Source organism: Mustela erminea, chromosome 8 (assembly GCF_009829155.1).
Source record: "Mustela erminea isolate mMusErm1 chromosome 8, mMusErm1.Pri, whole genome shotgun sequence".
Lineage (NCBI taxonomy): Eukaryota > Metazoa > Chordata > Mammalia > Carnivora > Mustelidae > Mustela > Mustela erminea.
In genome coordinates this window covers 18,219,689-18,236,717 of record NC_045621.1, presented here as the reverse complement: position 1 = coordinate 18,236,717, position 17,029 = coordinate 18,219,689, and the positions used below count along the sequence as shown (strand labels likewise).

The window sequence follows — 17,029 nt, the reverse complement described above, 5'->3', positions numbered from 1 at the left end:
TATTATAAATAGCATCCATTTCTGATAGAAGTACTTAGAACTGTCAATATTAGACCATTTCAAACTACAAAAATGGAAATTTCATTATACTTGAGCTTTATTTTTTACTTAGTTAGACACTGTCTTTTAATTGGATATTTTAATCTATTTGCAATGATTGAAATAACTGAAATTTTGGGATTTAAATATACCATCTTCCTTTTTATTTTCTATTTTTTACTACTTACCTTATTTCTTTTGGTCTCCTTTCCTGAATTAATCATTTTATTTCTTCTCTTTTATTAGCTTGTTATGTAAAATCCTTAAATTTTTTTTTAGGTTACCTTAGAAATTATAGCATTTTTCTTTGATTTGTTGAAGTCTAATACACATTAGTACTTTTTCTACGCCCTGAGATGACTGGGATGATGCAAGGGTATTAGACTATTTTAACTTCATTTACTCCTCTACTTTTGTGCTATTTTAATTTCATGTAATTTAAAACCTCATAGACCTAATTACTATTGTTTTAAACAAGCATTTACATTCCTCCCTCCCTCCCCCGCAACCATTCATCATATCTTCATCTGGTACCTTATCCTTGTGATGAAGAACTGTCCTTAGTATTACTTTAGAGAAGATCTGCCCCCAGCAATTTTTGGAGGATGTTTTCCATTTTTAGTGGGTATAGAAATCTAAATTGGCAGCTATTTTCTTGTAGGACTTTGAATATGCCATTCCATTGTCTTTTCTTCCAATGCTTCTGTTGCGAGTGAAGAATGAAGTCCTATCTTTGTACTCTTGAAAATGAAGTGTCTCTTATGTAAATGCTTTTCAGATTTTCTCTTTGATAGAAATTTCCCCATGAATCGCTTAGCAATAGTTTAGTTGTATTATCCAACTTGGGGATGGATATCCATGGATTTAGATGTTTTTTGTTCAATATTGGAAAATTCTCAGTCTTCAAGCCCTCACATGTTGCTTGTCTCCAAATCTTTCTATCTATTTTTATGGAATCCAGTGATATAGATGGGAGAATGTTTCACCTCGCCCCATTTACCTTTTGCACTTTTTTCCCTTTTCATCACCTTTTGCATCCCTATCCTTTTACCTGAATATTTCTTGCTTACCAACTTCCAATTATCTCACCTGTTTTTAATATATTGTTAAACTCTGTATTAGTCAGGGCTTTCTAGAGAAACAGCACCAATAGTTTGTATCTATATATCTATACATCTAGATACATACATCAGTATGTATGTATCTAGGTAGGAGCTGTATATGAAGAAATTTATTATAAAGAATTGGTTCACACAATTATGAAGGTTGACAAGTCCCACAATTTGCCATCTCCAAGCTGGAGACCCAGGAAAGCCGGTAGTGTAATTCAGTTCAAGTCCAAAAGCCCGAGATCCAGGGAAAGCAATGATGTAGATTCCAAGTTGGATCAATGTCCCAGCTCAAGCAGTCAGGCAGAAAAGGCCAAATTCTTTCTTTTTCTATCTTTTTGTTCTCAGACCTTCAAGGGATTGGATAGTGCCCAATCCACACGGGGCGGGCAAACTGCTTACCAAGTCCACTGATTCAAATGCTGAACTCATCCTGAATCACCTTCACAGACACATTCAGAAATACCTGGGCACAATGTGATCCAGTTAAGTTGAAACACCTCAAACCCTTCCATTAAATTTTTATTTCCAATTGTGATTTTTAGTTCCAGAAATTCATTTTTTGTTATAGTCTCCAATTCTAGGCTAAAATTTCCCTTCTTATCTTTCAATTTCTTATTTATGTTAATGACAGTTGTTTCAAAGGGCAAGTCTAATAATAACAATATTAGATTTCCTATGGGCCTGTTTTTATTAAATTTTTTAAATCTTGGTTTGGAGAATTTTTACCTTTTTATGTTTTTAAAGAGTATTGGACGTTGAGTATAAAAAATTGTAGAGTGAGTTCCAGTTCTGGATTATTTTTTTACAGAGAGGATTTATTTTCTTCTTCTGAAGGCAGCTTGAAGAAAGGGGATTACTTTGCTCCAATCAGGTATTGTTATAGCTCAAAGTCAGACTTCATTCCTGGTAAGGGATAGTCTTTTTCTGCCCCTCACATTTCTTCAACCTCTTGGCTAAACTCTAATACTTATACCCCCAGACTTTTGGATTTCATAAAACCTTTGCTTACCTTCCTTTTCACTATATTTTCTGCTCAGCTTCATAGCTCAACTTTCTCTTAGGTAATTACTGCAATGGCATAAAACCATGCTGATTTTGGGGCTTATCTCTTTGGCATCTTTTCTTTTCAGGATCTGGGCTTGGTGAGTTCATGCTCCATTGTTACTTCTACAGTACCATCACCATGTAATTTTTAAATTTTTTCTAGATTTCCCAGTTGCTTTTAGAAGTTGAGGATGGGGATTGGTGCTCAACCAACACTAGCTAGTACAAGTTTGCTAGAAGCCACATCACTCACTGGTATTTTTTAAGCTCTATTTAATATACAGCCAGGGATGGGAATATTGAGTTTAAGAGTGTTCTATGCCAGAAACTATGTTGAATCTCACTTTCATTTAGATTTTTTTAGCTCAATTATTCCTTATTATCTTGTCAGCTCATCATTGCTTATGTCCTAGAATTTTGGTTATTTTTACATAGAGAAAGTCTGTCCCAATTATCTAGTGTGCCATATTATCCATACTAGTTTTTATTTGTATCTTTGTTTAACACGTCAGTTCTGGAAAGGTAAGAATCATATCTCAGTCCTCATTATAGACCAACCACCAGTCTAGTGTTTGACAGAACAGGTGCTCAATAACTGTTGAGTAAATGAAATTATATGTCTTTAAATAAGACTACTTGGTCATCTTAGTGGAGTCAACAGAATTGAAAAATATGAAGCTCAGTTTTGCCAACTTATACCAAATAATTAACTTCATAGAGGTGAGACTCTGTGCTCTAGGGGTATGGGTTCACATTAGGCAAATTTACAAGGAAATAATTTATAAGTAACAACATAGCTTGGTCAGTTTTAATAGGAGACACAGCTGAAATGGTAATGGATCCTTAATACTTTTCTTCTTCCCTCTCCCTTTAGTACTCGACTCCTGTCTTTTAGTTAATGCTAACGGTTTTTTGTATTATCATTTCAGTGTTTTATTGTCTTTATTCATACTTCCTCTCTGAAAATAGAAAAATAATAAAATATGTACGTAAATAAAAATAGATGCTACAAGTTTACAAAAGGCAATCTCATATAAGTAAGTCCACTCAGAAGACCAAATTATAGGTCAGAAGGTTGCTATGGTAAAGACAAAACAAAGAGGAAATTCAGGGTTGTCAAATACTTATTTTCAAGTTTGCTAACATAGATCTCTTTATATTCTGTCTAAGTGATCTTTAAAGGCCATTTAGCATCAGGACATTCTTTATTCCAGGTCTGTGTGAAAAAAACTTAAATTTAACAAATTCTTGTTCTCTAGCTTTCCTTTTGCTGAACTTGTTACTAGTTCCCAGAAAAGTCTGTTATTACACCACTTTGTGAAATGTTCTAATATTCAAGATTACAATCTCTCTTAAAATGTAACAAATGTAATAGCCACTGTTTCCTGATAGACTGGGACACACCTTATTTTAAAAAATATATCATCTCTGGGGCACCCCAGTGGTTCAGTTGGTTGAGCATCCAACTCTTGGTTTTGGCTCAGGTCATGGTCTCAGAGTTATGGGACTGAGCTCTGTGTTGGGCTCTGGGCTCAGCATGGAGTTTGCTTGTTCCTCTCCCTCTGCTCCTTCCCCACCCCTCGTGTGCTCTCTCACTCTCTCTCTCTCTCAAATAAATAAATAAAATCTTAAATATATATATATATATATATAGTCTCCAAATCACTCTGTGAGGTGGGTTCTTTGACAGTGTGTCTCATGTACTTTATGCAGATGTTGGTAATTTTAATTACAGCCATTTTTGCTAAGTGCCTTAGATCTTCTATTTTCTTTTAACCACATTTGACATCATTTGAGGTAAAGCCATTTCCTCCTATTTAGGCTAACTTAACAGAAGCCAGCACAAACAACACAGTGTCCAAACAGTACTAGAGAAAGAGGAATATTATTTTAAAATTTTACTAACAACATTTTGTGTGATCTCTTTTAAGTTGGGTTTTAAAAAGTTTATGTGTACTATAACAGATATTAGATTCTCTGTAGGGTGAGCAAACAAATGTTCCCTAGAAATGTCTCATCTCGGGGCACCTGGGTGGCTTAGTGGGTTAAGTCTCTGCCTTCGACTCAGGTCATGATCTCAGGGTCCTGGGATTGAGCCCGAATTGGGCTTTCTGCAAAGCAGGGAGCCTGCTTCCCTCCCCACCCCCACCCCCGCCTGCCTCTCTGCCTACTTGTGATCTCTCTCTCTCTCTCTCTCTCTCTCTCTGTTAAATAAATAAATAAAATCTTAAAAGAAAAGAAAAGAAATGTCTCATTTCTAAAGAGATCAATGCTCGTGAACATGTGGAAAGGACATTTACACTCGGCATCAATTTAACACAGACAAACCTCAACACTCAAGAATCGGTATTACAGAAAGACCATGGACAGATTAATGTGTGGCACAAAGAGAGCTGGGTAGAATTTCACATTTGGACACAGGGTGGAGGGAGAGAACCTCTAGGAGTTACGCTGCCTTTTGGTCTTCATCAGTAGGACTGTCCTACCTTCTCAAGTAATGATCAACCACTGAAGCAAAGCAAAGACCCAGCCTGCTTGAGAGGCCAAGATGAAGTGACTCTCTGTAAAACATGACCACATTTGCTTAGGACGGTCTGTGAGCATTGCAGGGAGAGCTGAGAGCTGACAGAGGGACGTGAAGCTATGGTGGACATTGAAACAAACCTCCCAACCCCCCATTTAGATCACCTAAGTGGAAGGCCAGGGCATTCGCCTTGCTAACTCCTGGAAAGAGCAGTAACCAATATTAAACACTGTGACTCAGCGGACTATTCTAACCATTCAAATGAGCATCCTTCTGGTAAAGAAAATTCAGGGAAATTCAAATGAGCAACCAGTCAGCAAAAAACTGCTGCTGACATTATTAATCTTTCCAACTACCCAGATCTATCATACACATAAAAACTCATCATTGGGCACTTGTGGAATAGGTATCTCTCACTTAAAGGAATGGCCACTGTCAGCAAAGTTTGCGGCACAGAGACTTTCTATCAAATCAATCCTATTCCCCCATTGATTTCTATTACAAAATCTGAGATACTTGCTGTTAAATCCCATTAAGTGTGTACCAAACCTTTGGAAATGGCATGTTCAAAAGAAAAATGATAATACTCTGATAAAATATTGACAATGATATATAACATATTAATAGCAATGCTGGGTTGTATTCAACATGTCTCAACAACAAAAAAATACCCAGGATGAAATATCACACAATTGTACAAACTGTGCCTCACACGCTGCAAAGGGTTATTACTAATCCCGAAAACATTAGCAACTTAATTTCTCACTAGCTTCACAACTGTCTTGGCATTTCTATCATTACATAGCCAAAGGAATTCTTTTTATTATTTAAAAATCTTTTCTCATCTTCTGCTGACCTTTTTCCCTAAATCTTTGTCCAGAGCCCCCTAAGTAGCTTGTGAGGCTATTCTTAGAGGAAGAAAATGAGCTAGGGTTAGTCATAGTGGTTTATCCCAGTGCCTGCTGGGATTTCCCCATCTTTGGAGCAACTGGGCATCTCCTGGAAGGAATGTTGCAGAAGGAAGTAGTGGTCTGTGAAAGTTGGACTAGATATTTCCAATGCTTTTTCAAACTTCCGAGATATAATACCACTAATGTTGGTAATGTGTCTTTGCTTATACCTCTGTTTTCAATGTATGCATTCTACAGCATGTTAAATGACCAAATGTTTTGGATAATATGAATGTTTTACATAATATATATTGAATAACTCATTGAATTTAGATGATGATTTTGTCTTTCATTAGAGGATACTGACACTTCTAAGTCCTGGTGGCTCAAGCTGGAAAAGTGACTACAGATATTGCTCTCCATAGGAAGGATGCACCACAGGTCATAATGACATTAACTGTCCAGTTCTAAGCTCTGGGCAGAGCATTTCCGACAATAAACTTTTAAAGAAATTTTTGCTTTCCTTACCTTTATCACTATAGTGAGTCAGTTTTTGCTAAGCAACAGACAACTTGAATCAGAGCAACATGCCATCACCAGCAGTGCACCTTAGGTCCTCTCTTTACCCCATTAGTGTGATCCAATATGATGAAGAATTCAACATTCAAGGTTGGCTTTAATATTCCATTAAAAATTTTTTTAATTAAGCTATAATATACCTAAAGAATTCTGAAAAGCCAATAGCCACAGTAACAACAATAAACTATCTGCCAAGAAATTTTGGTGAATTCATTAAGACCAAGATTTTCCTCCCACCCTCCCTTTCTCCCCCTCCCTTCTTCCTTTCTTTCCTTCTTTCCTTCTTCCCTCTCTCTTTCTTTCTGCCCATCATGTCCAGAAACCTCAACATGTCAGAGTCTCAATATTGAACACATCCAGGGAGCCAGACCCATGCTAACTACACTCACAAAAAATACAATTATAACTAAAATGTCTTTGTATTGACAAAACAACTGAAACTGTCACAACGAGCACCAGGCTCCTCTGGTTGTAGCCAGTACATTCTTTCCCTGCAGGCAGAACAAGTGGGGAAACCAAATTATGAGCAGAAAGTGAGTACAGAATAAAAACAAAAGGAGATATCTATCCTTGAGGAATATTTTATCTAAGATATGAAAGGCCTGAAGAAGATGCCATCTTTTTTTTCAAGCATGAAACAACTCTCTGGTTATATGTACATATGTACATCATTTATTGTATGGCACATATGCACATACTTTTTCTTCCAGACTCAAACTGTTTCTCTCAGTCTTGTTTACTAACCTGCACCTCTTTGACAGTCAGGCTCCCTAAGTTCACACTTTCTTTCACTGTAGTGAGATTGTAAAGGGAAGCAAAAGTCATAAGTAGATCAAAATATTTATTAATGATATGGCGACCTATAAATTAGTTCCCTGTCCAAAAATCTTTTAAACATTAGACTCCCCTCCTTCATTCCCCATTGTGGTAACCATTTATGACTCAATGCAAATATTCAGTTCTATTGTGAAGTGAAATTGCAAATCTTGCAAAAGGTGTAAGGTTTCATGGTATCAATGGAAGTGAGGTTGGTAAAGGAACTGGCAAACAAGGTTCTACGGAGTAAAACAAACAAGTGAAGGTAAAGTCAACAGGGATGATGACTATATTGATGTTTCCGAAGAAATGAAGAGAATACTGCGAATATCAAAAAATTAAGTGAGATCCCTGGGAAAACGGATGAAGCCCTCAAACATTTTCACAAAACAACCCTCTTTTTGATTATGGCCTAAAAGTCAAATATGAAATAAAGCATGTTGTAAGGTGATTCATATCTGTTAGAAGAAAATTAAGCCAGCAATAATATTCTTGATTTATTGTTTATTCATTCCATAATTAGCACATAGTCGTACTTACAACATAAATTTTGTTCCATAGAAGATAGGTTAAATATATTTTAATAACACTGAGTTTTATTTTCAAATAAAGTCCACTTTTCACCAATTTCTCTGAAATTTAGTCCCTGTTTTAAATAGAATTATTTTAAGGAGGCTTTACCAATGCTAATCACACAATGCTAATAAGGACTTCCCGTACTAATGAATCAGACTTTTCTAGTAGAAACAGTCTGGTATCTTGGTTGTATTTATTTACATACTACATTTTTACTGTGTTGTTCACAAAATAGTTCCATTTCTTAGTTTTGCTGGGGGAGACAGGTTAATATTATTTACTCTTAGCTGTTTCCTATGGGATAACTTCCAGAAAGTGATATTATTAAAAGTAGTATTAGTGTCTTGTAAGATAACATATGCAGAGGACACAGACTTTGGAGTCATCTTGGATTCAGACCTTTATTTGAATCTTCTTCTGTCACTTAACAGACTTACAGTAATGGGCAAATTGTGTGCCTTCTCTGAACTTTGATATGTTCATCTGTGAAAATCAAGCAATGACCACTCCATCACAAGATTGTGGTGAACACCAAATGAGAAGAACATGTATAATATGCCAGGTACAGAGAAAACATTCAAAATGTGGTACTTATAGACATGCTGTTCATTACTGGTTTGTTTGACTGCCAAAGTTCCCCTGTGATCTTAATTTGTTGATTATTTTATACATTCAGATTCTTTGCATGTGTTTTACAATGTGAACCTAGGGTCTCAAGGCCATAAAAGTAGATAAATATGACTGATATTAAAAATGTGACTTTAGGAGTGCCTCATTGCATAAATCTCTTAGAATGCATTCTAAAATATTCTATAAAGCTTTGAAAAAAGTCATGAGGTCTTCAGAATTTATAAGATTTTGGTTGAGTTCTTCTGTCTACTGGATGACTGATATTTACATGGAGAAAAAAACCTCAAAGGAAGCCCCCCTTCTCTATGCCCAAGCATTTTTATAAACAAACCTTGACTTGAAACAAGACACTTAAAGTCTTTCCCCACCCAGAGATCCCCATAAAGTACAGCCTTGAAAGTCAGATGCTTCTGGATTTGAATCCCTGCTCAGCCGCTTCCTAGCTGTGTGATCTTGACCAACTTGATATTTCTAAGCCTGGGTATTCTCATCCATAAAGCTGGAGATAAAAAAAAAGTATCTACCTCACATTGTCGTGAGGATGAAATGAGACATTGCATGTAAAAAGCGTTTATGTGCCCATACAGCCTGGCACACTGGAAGTGTTTAGCTAACTATTATCTGTAAAATCATCAAACTTAAAAGTTAAGAAGAATATCATATTTTGTTAAAAATGGTAATGGTGTAATACGAAAAACAGAAATTAAGTTCACTTGAGTTCAAACATCAAATTACATGCTTTGGTTTTGCCTTGCCTTCTGCCTCTTGAGTTCCCTATGTCTAAGTTCCTTTCCTTCCCCTATTCACTGAAGAACTTGTTTTCTACCCCAGCATTTTTCAGTGGCCTCTTCCCCATCCCCCCACACAACAGGAACATTACATTTGTAATACTTATAACAACTGGCAAGGGGCTTCTACCTCTCCTCTTTCTCTAAGACTCTGGTATGTCCCCGCATGGGTCTGATTAGTTCAGATATATTATTTAGTTTATTTAGCTAAAACCAGGAGATAATGATAGCTAACATTTAGAATCTACCCAAAAGCCCCATATACAATGCTAGGTGAGTTGCAAATGTTACTTTGATTCTTCCTAACAACCAGGCAAGGCAGATACCACCCTCTAGATTTCTGAGATGGGTAATTAGAGCCCGTAAGCTCAAAGTCACATGGCTAGCAAGCAGCAGCACCAGTGACCATAAGGATCAAGTTAATGCATTAATTGGGATGTGATGGCTCTAAGTGGTTTTCTACTTCTGGGAAGGGCCCATCTGGCCTTTCAAAGAGAGGCCTTCTCATACTGGTGCTAACACATATGTATGCTAGCATGATATCACCCTATTCATGTATGGCGTTTAACCTTTTTATGCCATTTATGCCCTAGCACCACAAATGCGTATGTATCATATTAAATGCGCTAACATCTTTGCACATCCCATGCACATAAACTCCAGCAAATATGCCGATTAAATTCCTACAATAGATGCTGTAGATCTGACCAACAGAATTCCAGACATCACAAAGTAAATAAACTAGACTTTCCTCAAATCCAGTAATTCCTGTTTGATTTTCCCTGGCAAGTACTGAATTTCGAATTGTGCTAATTCTATAAAGCAGAGTTTCGTAAATATTATGATATGGAGTCCCACATATTCAGGAGGGAAAGCCGAGAGGGGCGATTAAAGTGGACGTGTTTCTTTCCTTACGTGCGGAATTAAGTTTCTCATCTGAGTAAGTACCGAATTCTGCAGTCATTCCAAAAATGTAAGCTCAGTTTACAGAGCATTTTGGGGGAAACCTGAATGACACTAACCACATAAGGTCAAACAACTAGTCGAACCTTAAAAAAAAAAAAAAAAAAGTGTTGTGCAAAGTTTCATGTAAGAGATAAAAGTATCTCCATCTATATATTTCTATCCGCCAGCTCCAGAGTCCGATCCGGTTTCGCCTGTCACCACCGCAGCTCGGCAGACACTTCTCCCGAAGCCACTTCGGGGAGCTTCAGGTTTGAACACCATCCCCCCATCCCCAAGCGGCCGGCTCCTGCCAGCGCTCGGCGTCTACCCGGGCGTCTTCCATTCTCTGTGACTCACACTCCAGCGAAACGTCCCCTTTCGATCAACCCTAACTGGGAGACTGGCTCCCGGCGCGGAACCCCCGCGGGGTCCCAGCGCAGCGCGGGCGGGCGGGGGGCGGCAGCGCGCACCGTGGCGCGGGCGGGGCGGGGCGGGGCGGGGCGGGGACTGCGCGCTGCGCGCGGGGGGCGGGCGCAGGTTGCTCGCTCGACGCTGTTCCCCTTTGTTCGGTTCCATTGTGTGCCACTTCCTCCTCGGGCGCTTTTTCCAGCGTCCGGGCTGGTTGTGGGCAATTTGTGAGGGGGCTTTTGGTGCCTTTTGCTTTTTTTCCCCCCCTCGGTTTGTTTTCTATTAAGTGAGGCCCTCCTTTGCACGCCTCTCCCTCGCGGCTCTCCGCCCCCGGGCCCCGGAGGGAGGCCGAGTAGGAAGTGTCAGTGCCTCCTCCCCCACCCCCGACGGCGGCTCCGCCAGGCTCCCGCCCCGCTCCTCCTCCAGGAGGCATCCTAACCCCGCATTCTGGACTTTCACCTCCTGACCGGCCGCGTCACCGCCAGGACGGCGACACGCGACCCCACCCCTCCGAGAGGCGCAGGCTCCGGGCGCCCAGGGCTCCGCCAGGCACCGGAGCGAGGGTCGGAGGCCGCCGCGTGGCCCAAGCCCGGCCGCCTCGGCGTCCCGGGAGCCGGCGTGAGTGTCGCCGCGGCCCTCCCCGTCCCTCGCGCTCGCGCTCCCCGGCCGCCGCGCAGCCGCCTCAGCCCCCTTATATAGCCCTCTAAAAATAGCTCGCCTCGCACCGCCTTGTAAGGCAGCAGGGAGATCCGCAGTCTGCCAATCGGCGCTCGCCGCCCGAGCCAAGCCCCGCCCCGGACCCCGCTCCGCGCTCCCCATTGGTCCTCAGTGACTTCATGAGCCCCCTGTTTACCTTACATGGTCACACGCGGCCTAATGGACGCCCTCCTCCGAGATCCCACGGCTGCGCGGAGCGCTGGGCGGAGGGGGGGGTAGTTTGGGGAGGGGGAAGAGCAGGAGGAGGAGAAAAGGAGGGGGGGGGAGAGACTACAAACTAGCAAGGATGGGGTGGGGGGTGGGGAGGGAAGGGAAGGGGGGGAGAGAAGCGATCGCGAGAAAAAAAAAAATGCAACCTCCCAAAATAAAGAGCAAAGATTGCATTAGGAGCGAACAGCGCTGCAGAAATAGATGGCAGCTTCGTGTCAGTGAGTTTGCATCCCCCTTCCTGATCCACGAGCTGGAGTGATTAGAGCCCTGGAAGGGAATTGTTACTCCCGTGGAGAAGTCCCCTTTTCCTGGCAGCCGTCTGCACTTGTACATGCTGGATGCCTCTCTCCATCCACCCCACTCACTCTCTCCTCTCTCACCTCCTCTCTTCCTCTCTCCTGCATTGATTTTTTTTTTCCTTTTTAGTTGACTGAAACAAAACAAAACAAAAGGGCCACTGGATGTCTGCCTTCTTGGGGGGTGAGCCAGACAGACTGACAAACAAACAGACCCAACTGTGTTCGGGGGAGGGTTTCTCCTCCCGTTTTGCCCGGCAGCAGCAGCATGGACGTGTTGGCTAGTTATAGTATATTCCAGGAGCTACAACTTGTCCACGACACCGGCTACTTCTCAGCTTTGCCATCCCTGGAGGAGACCTGGCAGCAGGTGAATGATTTAAATTACTTGTGTAAATCGTGTGGTGGCGGCGGAGACGCAGGGGCTGCGTTGGTGTGGGCTTGGGGTTGAATTTTTTTTTTGTTTGTTTGTTTTATTTTTTACCCCCTTTTTTGGCTGTTTGTTGTCTGAAATGTTTTCGGAAACAGTCCTCTGCGCTTACCTCTCCACCCACCCTCTAACCCCTTAGTGTGCTGAGCTGAGCAGCCGGTCTGAGCTGCCTGCGTTTCAGTCACCAACACACATCCTTGCGCACACGTTGTCGGGCTCACTGTCCCCAGCACAGACCTGCGTAACTTCTGGGGTTCGGAGGAACCGGGTGGGAAGCTGGTCTGGGGCTTTATGGGCCATGGATGACAGGATACTGCGTCCCTACATGCTGGAGCTCTACCTGCTTGGTACCTTAAGTCAGGTTCAGTTCTTTCAACTGGTGCTGACGACCGTCAGATGGGGGTCAGGAGGTAGGAGCCTAGCGGAGTGTTTTCCCAGTAATGAGCGAGTGTCAATAAAAGAAAGAAACTGATTTTGAGATGAGAAGGTGGGCAGAAGGGAGAGGAGCCCAGTGACAAAAGATACTCAAGGATATCTAGGAGGACGATGGGAAGATGTATCTCTCTAATGCTGACCATGCACTGTAGATTTCCCCAGTGCAATGCCTCCATATGTATCCTTGTTTTCTCTTTTTTGTTTGGGGGGGTTGTCCCTCCCTGGTTAGAAGGCACAGCCTCTGACAAAGGGTGGTGTGTGCTTCCACGCCTCTGACTTTGTCTTAGAGGACTAGTTAAGAAACTCCTAAGATGCTGAAGGGCACTGATGCCAAGTTGGCTAGGCATCCCACTGAGGGCAAAGTGGGTCTGGTGACAAGTTCCCTGGGCTTTGTGAAGTGGAATAAAGAAAGTGCTGGTCAGTGGAAAGTGCTAGATCGGCTGCGGAAACAGTCGTTTTCTCAGCAAGGATTAGGAAGTGCTGAAGGGACACTCTGCAGGAAAGATGGTGGGTGGGGGGCGGGGGGGGGGCATGGGTATTCTTTAAAAATACTCCAGTGTGCACCATGGAACGTCCAAGAAGACAGTCTGGATTTGCACATTGGAAGTGTGAACTCGCACAGTCCGTCTTGAAGAAACCAGCCTGCCCTTGGGGAGGACTGCGAGAGGCTTGGTGTGTGGCTGTTCATGTAACTTCACCCAGTGACAGCAGCTTGTTAAGGCTAATGAACGGCTGAATTTCCTCTGCCAGATCCGAAGCGGGATTTGCCAGCTTGAGGCGGGGATGTAACAGTTGCTGCTTTAGCGAGTGAGGTTTGGGTTTGCGTATAGGGAGCGGAGAGGCAAAGCCGATCCTCTGACTGTACCTTTGTTACTAGTTGCTCTTCTGCCCTTATTAGAGGCGGTGAGTTTTCCTCCAGGTGCTGGCCTCTGCTGTCTGTGTGGCCACAATCCATTGCTGTCCAAGGATGCCGGCAGAGACCCTCGACTTTGTCTCTGAGTGCACACATAGTTCACGCATTCATAGCGCAAGGCGTTCCTTCAGTGCATCCTTTCCCTCATCCCTAATGAGACTATCTCAGGAAGAGTCTGATCTTGTCCTCCTTTTATTTCACATGCTAAGGAAGCCAAAATGTTGCCAGAGTTTCATTTTCTGAAATAGCTTTCCTTTCACGTTGTCAGCCCACTGGTGTCAAACCGGTTGCATATTAACAACTGTCTAGACAGGTTAGGGTAGGGAATCTGTTGATTTAGTCAGCCTGCCCAAGGCAGCCCTTGTTTGTGACTAACTGTTAAGCAGTGTTGGAGGGAAAAAAAGTTGGCTTTATTTGTTACAGCGTTCCCTCCTGATGAATCACACAACTTTGTTTTGGTTCAAGTTTTCACAGTAGTAAAGCCTGCTTTGGGGGAAGGCCTCTCCAGAGGAAACCTGCTTTTCTAGATCTGGTTAGACCATCCAGGAGAGAGTCTGGATCTGTAAAGAAACATCACTGGTTTGATAATTAGGGGATGCATTAGATCTATTGTTTCCTCGGAAGCCTTCTTCTGTGCTTTCCTTCCCCCTCCTCTCCATAACCCTTTCTACTTGCCTCTGTCAAGGAACCTCTAGCTCAGTTTCTATCTGCAGGCCAAGGAATCTCATCCCCCACCCAACCCCCAATACACACACCTCCCTCCTTCTTGACTTAACCCTCCCCAACCAGCAACTACTCTTACCTTAAAACCCTTTGCCAAGCTATTTGAGAGGCATGCTCATAGGCCACACTAAAATATAACTTGTGGGGAAGCTCTGCTAAAGAAGATATCACTCTAAGGAGCTCTCTGCTCTGGTCCCTGTAGTCACAACTGCTCTCTTGAAAGGTGACTGTGACTCTAAGTTCATGCTGATGACAAAACCTCCAACCTCCATCTCTTCCTTCCTCCCTCTCCTGCCCCCGCCCCTGCCGGCCTGTCCCTCTTGCTGCTTCTGTGTAAGGAGGGGGGATGGTTATATGCAACTGTCGGGGCCAAGTCAACCATCACATGGTGAAATTTTGAGACTCCTTTGCTCAAAATGGCTTAAGAAGATTGCTACAAAGAACCCCCAGGCAGGAGGAAGTTTCCTGATACTCTGGGGTAATCAGATTTTAGAGGTCAGATGAGGAGCAATTATTAGATGTTCTCTGAAAGTGAACAGTGTACCTGGCCTTGAGGAGATGAGCGAAATACAGAGATTCCAATAATCTGATTTGGTTTGTAGAGAAAGAGTGGCTTGGATAATAAACCCAAGAACATCTGGGCATTTGAAAATTAAGGATGGACTCTTTGGGGATTTTATTTTAAACTGTGGCCTGGAATAATTGTCCTGCTTAACAGTCAGTGAGCTTGGGATGGTCCTCCTGTCACGGGGGTTGTCATTTTGACATTGGGCTTTCAGGCAGTGATGTCTTTAGCAACCTACAGCTCCAACTCTGAAAATCATTGCCGGTGTAATTTTAAAATCCAGATGCACATCCTGCATTAACAGCTCTCCATTCCTGGGCTCTGACTGCATACTTAAGCACTCGGCCCAAGTAACATCATCTCTGCCTGTCATATAACTGTAAATTACACTGTGCTTATGTGGTCTGTTATTTTATGGAATTCAGCTGACGCACAACTCTTAAGGCTACCAGCCTTCGGTTCTTCGGAAACTTGCAGGAAATTTTCCAAGAGCCATCTGAGCAAAAGTAGGAAAAAGTCAAAGGTAGGACAGAAGCCGGAGTAGCTTATAGGGTGCCACTTGATGATTCATGAGTTTTGTTGGCTGTAGAAGTCGTGATTTTTCTGGACTTACTGCTGACTTGGAAAATGAAAAGGATTTGGTATGATACTCTTGGTTATTTTTTCCCAAGAAGCTACAAAGACTTGTAGAATTTGGATAGATTTTGTATACCTAGTCTGCTCCTTCACGAGTGCAGGTCAAGTAATGAAGTTCTGAGTCCTATTTGCACTTAGCTTTGCTCCATGCCATTGAGGAGCATGGTATGTTTACTTGAGAACTCTTATGGAATTATGCTTGTTGTTAATGCTGATTCATAATTGGCAGATGGGGTCAGTTTCAGGCCTCCTTTTTGCTCAGAGAAAATTTTCCACTGCTACTGGAAACAAATAAATAAATCATAGAACATTCCTCCCTCCTCCCCCATTCCCCCATTGTTTTAAACTAATGGCATACTTGGCTACTGTACGAACTAAAGTGTCCCCATAACACTGCAATTTCATCTTGGTTTCAGGCACTGTGGAACGCTTTTTACAAGGGCCTTTGATATGAGGCATCTCTAGGGGACAACCTACAAAAATGGTTGCCTTCCAAGAACAGCCTCATGATACAAGGGATGGGGTTTGTTCTGTGAGCTACATTGCTTCTTCCTCTTTATGGTGATCTTGCCTTTGCACTGACTTCTACAGGCCTGAGCAGCCAGGTGCTGTCTCAGCCAGAAAGACAAAGCCAACTATAGGGTCTCTGCATCTGCAGGTTTGCCTCTGTCCCCAATTTGCAGAAAACCTTGTCATGAATTAGAATTTCTTGGCAACAGCACCACCCAGGGAAATTTGTAGACACAAAGGAGCCTTGCTAACCACACTGAAAGGATAAAATAGCTGGCTTTTTTTTTTTTTCTTTTTGTATGTTATTTGTGTGCTCTTCAGTTACCATAAATCTTTTTTTTTATTTGAAACAGTGATGAAAAAAAAATATGAAAACTGTCCCGTTTTTCAGATTTTCTATATAAGGTTGCAACCACTAAATGTAGCTTTACAAATGAGAGCACATGTGAGTGCAATCAATCACACACTTAGCCTTTCTTTAATAGACTGGTTTCCATGTTCTTTTTAGTAGATACATCTTTGTGTAGATTTAGGGGCTCACAAACATTATCATTCGGTCTACCTGTTTGCAGTTCAGTATTTTAAAGTGAGTGGATGTTACACTGCAGATATTTTTACTACATCTGTCTTTCGTGGGAGGATAAAGGAAGTGGTGACTTCTTTGTTCTCCATGAAACTCCCACCCCCCACTCCCTACCCCGAGGAGAATGTGATGTTGGGGTCCAATCCATTTAAAGGGCAGAGCAGAAGATGCACGGTGACAGCCTTACCCTGAAATGATTTATGTCATGGGTATGTCCGAGACCTTCAGATGTGGGCTCTTCCTCTCTTCCAGCCCATTCTAAATATAAATGCCAGTGGGGGCTATTTGCCTTTCCGCTTAAATGGGAAGAGTTTAGAGAGGGTCCTAATGGGGCTTTTAGTAGCCCCTCTTATAAATCTTCAGATTCTTGTCCCTTCAGAGGATTCCTGATTTTAACTTTCTGAGTACAAGAAGGCATTGCAGTCTTCTTGAATCACTCCGTGCCCATTGCGCGAAGAAGAGTACCGTTTACTCTGGCCTGCCCCCACTGGCTCATGTTGTTGGAATAGCTGATGCCCCCTATCTCTGCAGTTTGTAGTAGTGTGCAAGGGTTTTCTTTTCTTTTCTTCGCCTATGCTGGACCCTGTCACTGGCCAATGCAGAGAACGCCTTTGTGATTCTGGTGCACTCAGTATATCCGTGAGCATGTGTATTGGAATC

At 42.2% G+C, this 17,029-nt stretch overlaps 1 protein-coding gene across 4 annotated transcripts in view; it reads left to right on the top strand.

The window, feature by feature from the left end:
• The first annotated feature begins 11,233 nt into the window (after positions 1-11,233).
• The window catches only part of KLF7 (Kruppel like factor 7), an 89,285-nt gene continuing 83,489 nt past the window's right edge, over positions 11,234-17,029 (top strand). Inside the window, exon 1 of one of the 4 annotated variants that reach the window (XM_032354571.1) lies at positions 11,234-11,944. In XM_032354571.1, the coding sequence (XP_032210462.1) occupies positions 11,843-11,944 (102 nt within the window). In that variant the 5' untranslated portion in view covers positions 11,234-11,842. The remainder of the gene's footprint in view (positions 11,945-17,029) is intronic. The other 3 variants (XM_032354575.1, XM_032354572.1, XM_032354573.1) reach the window with 3 other exon arrangements.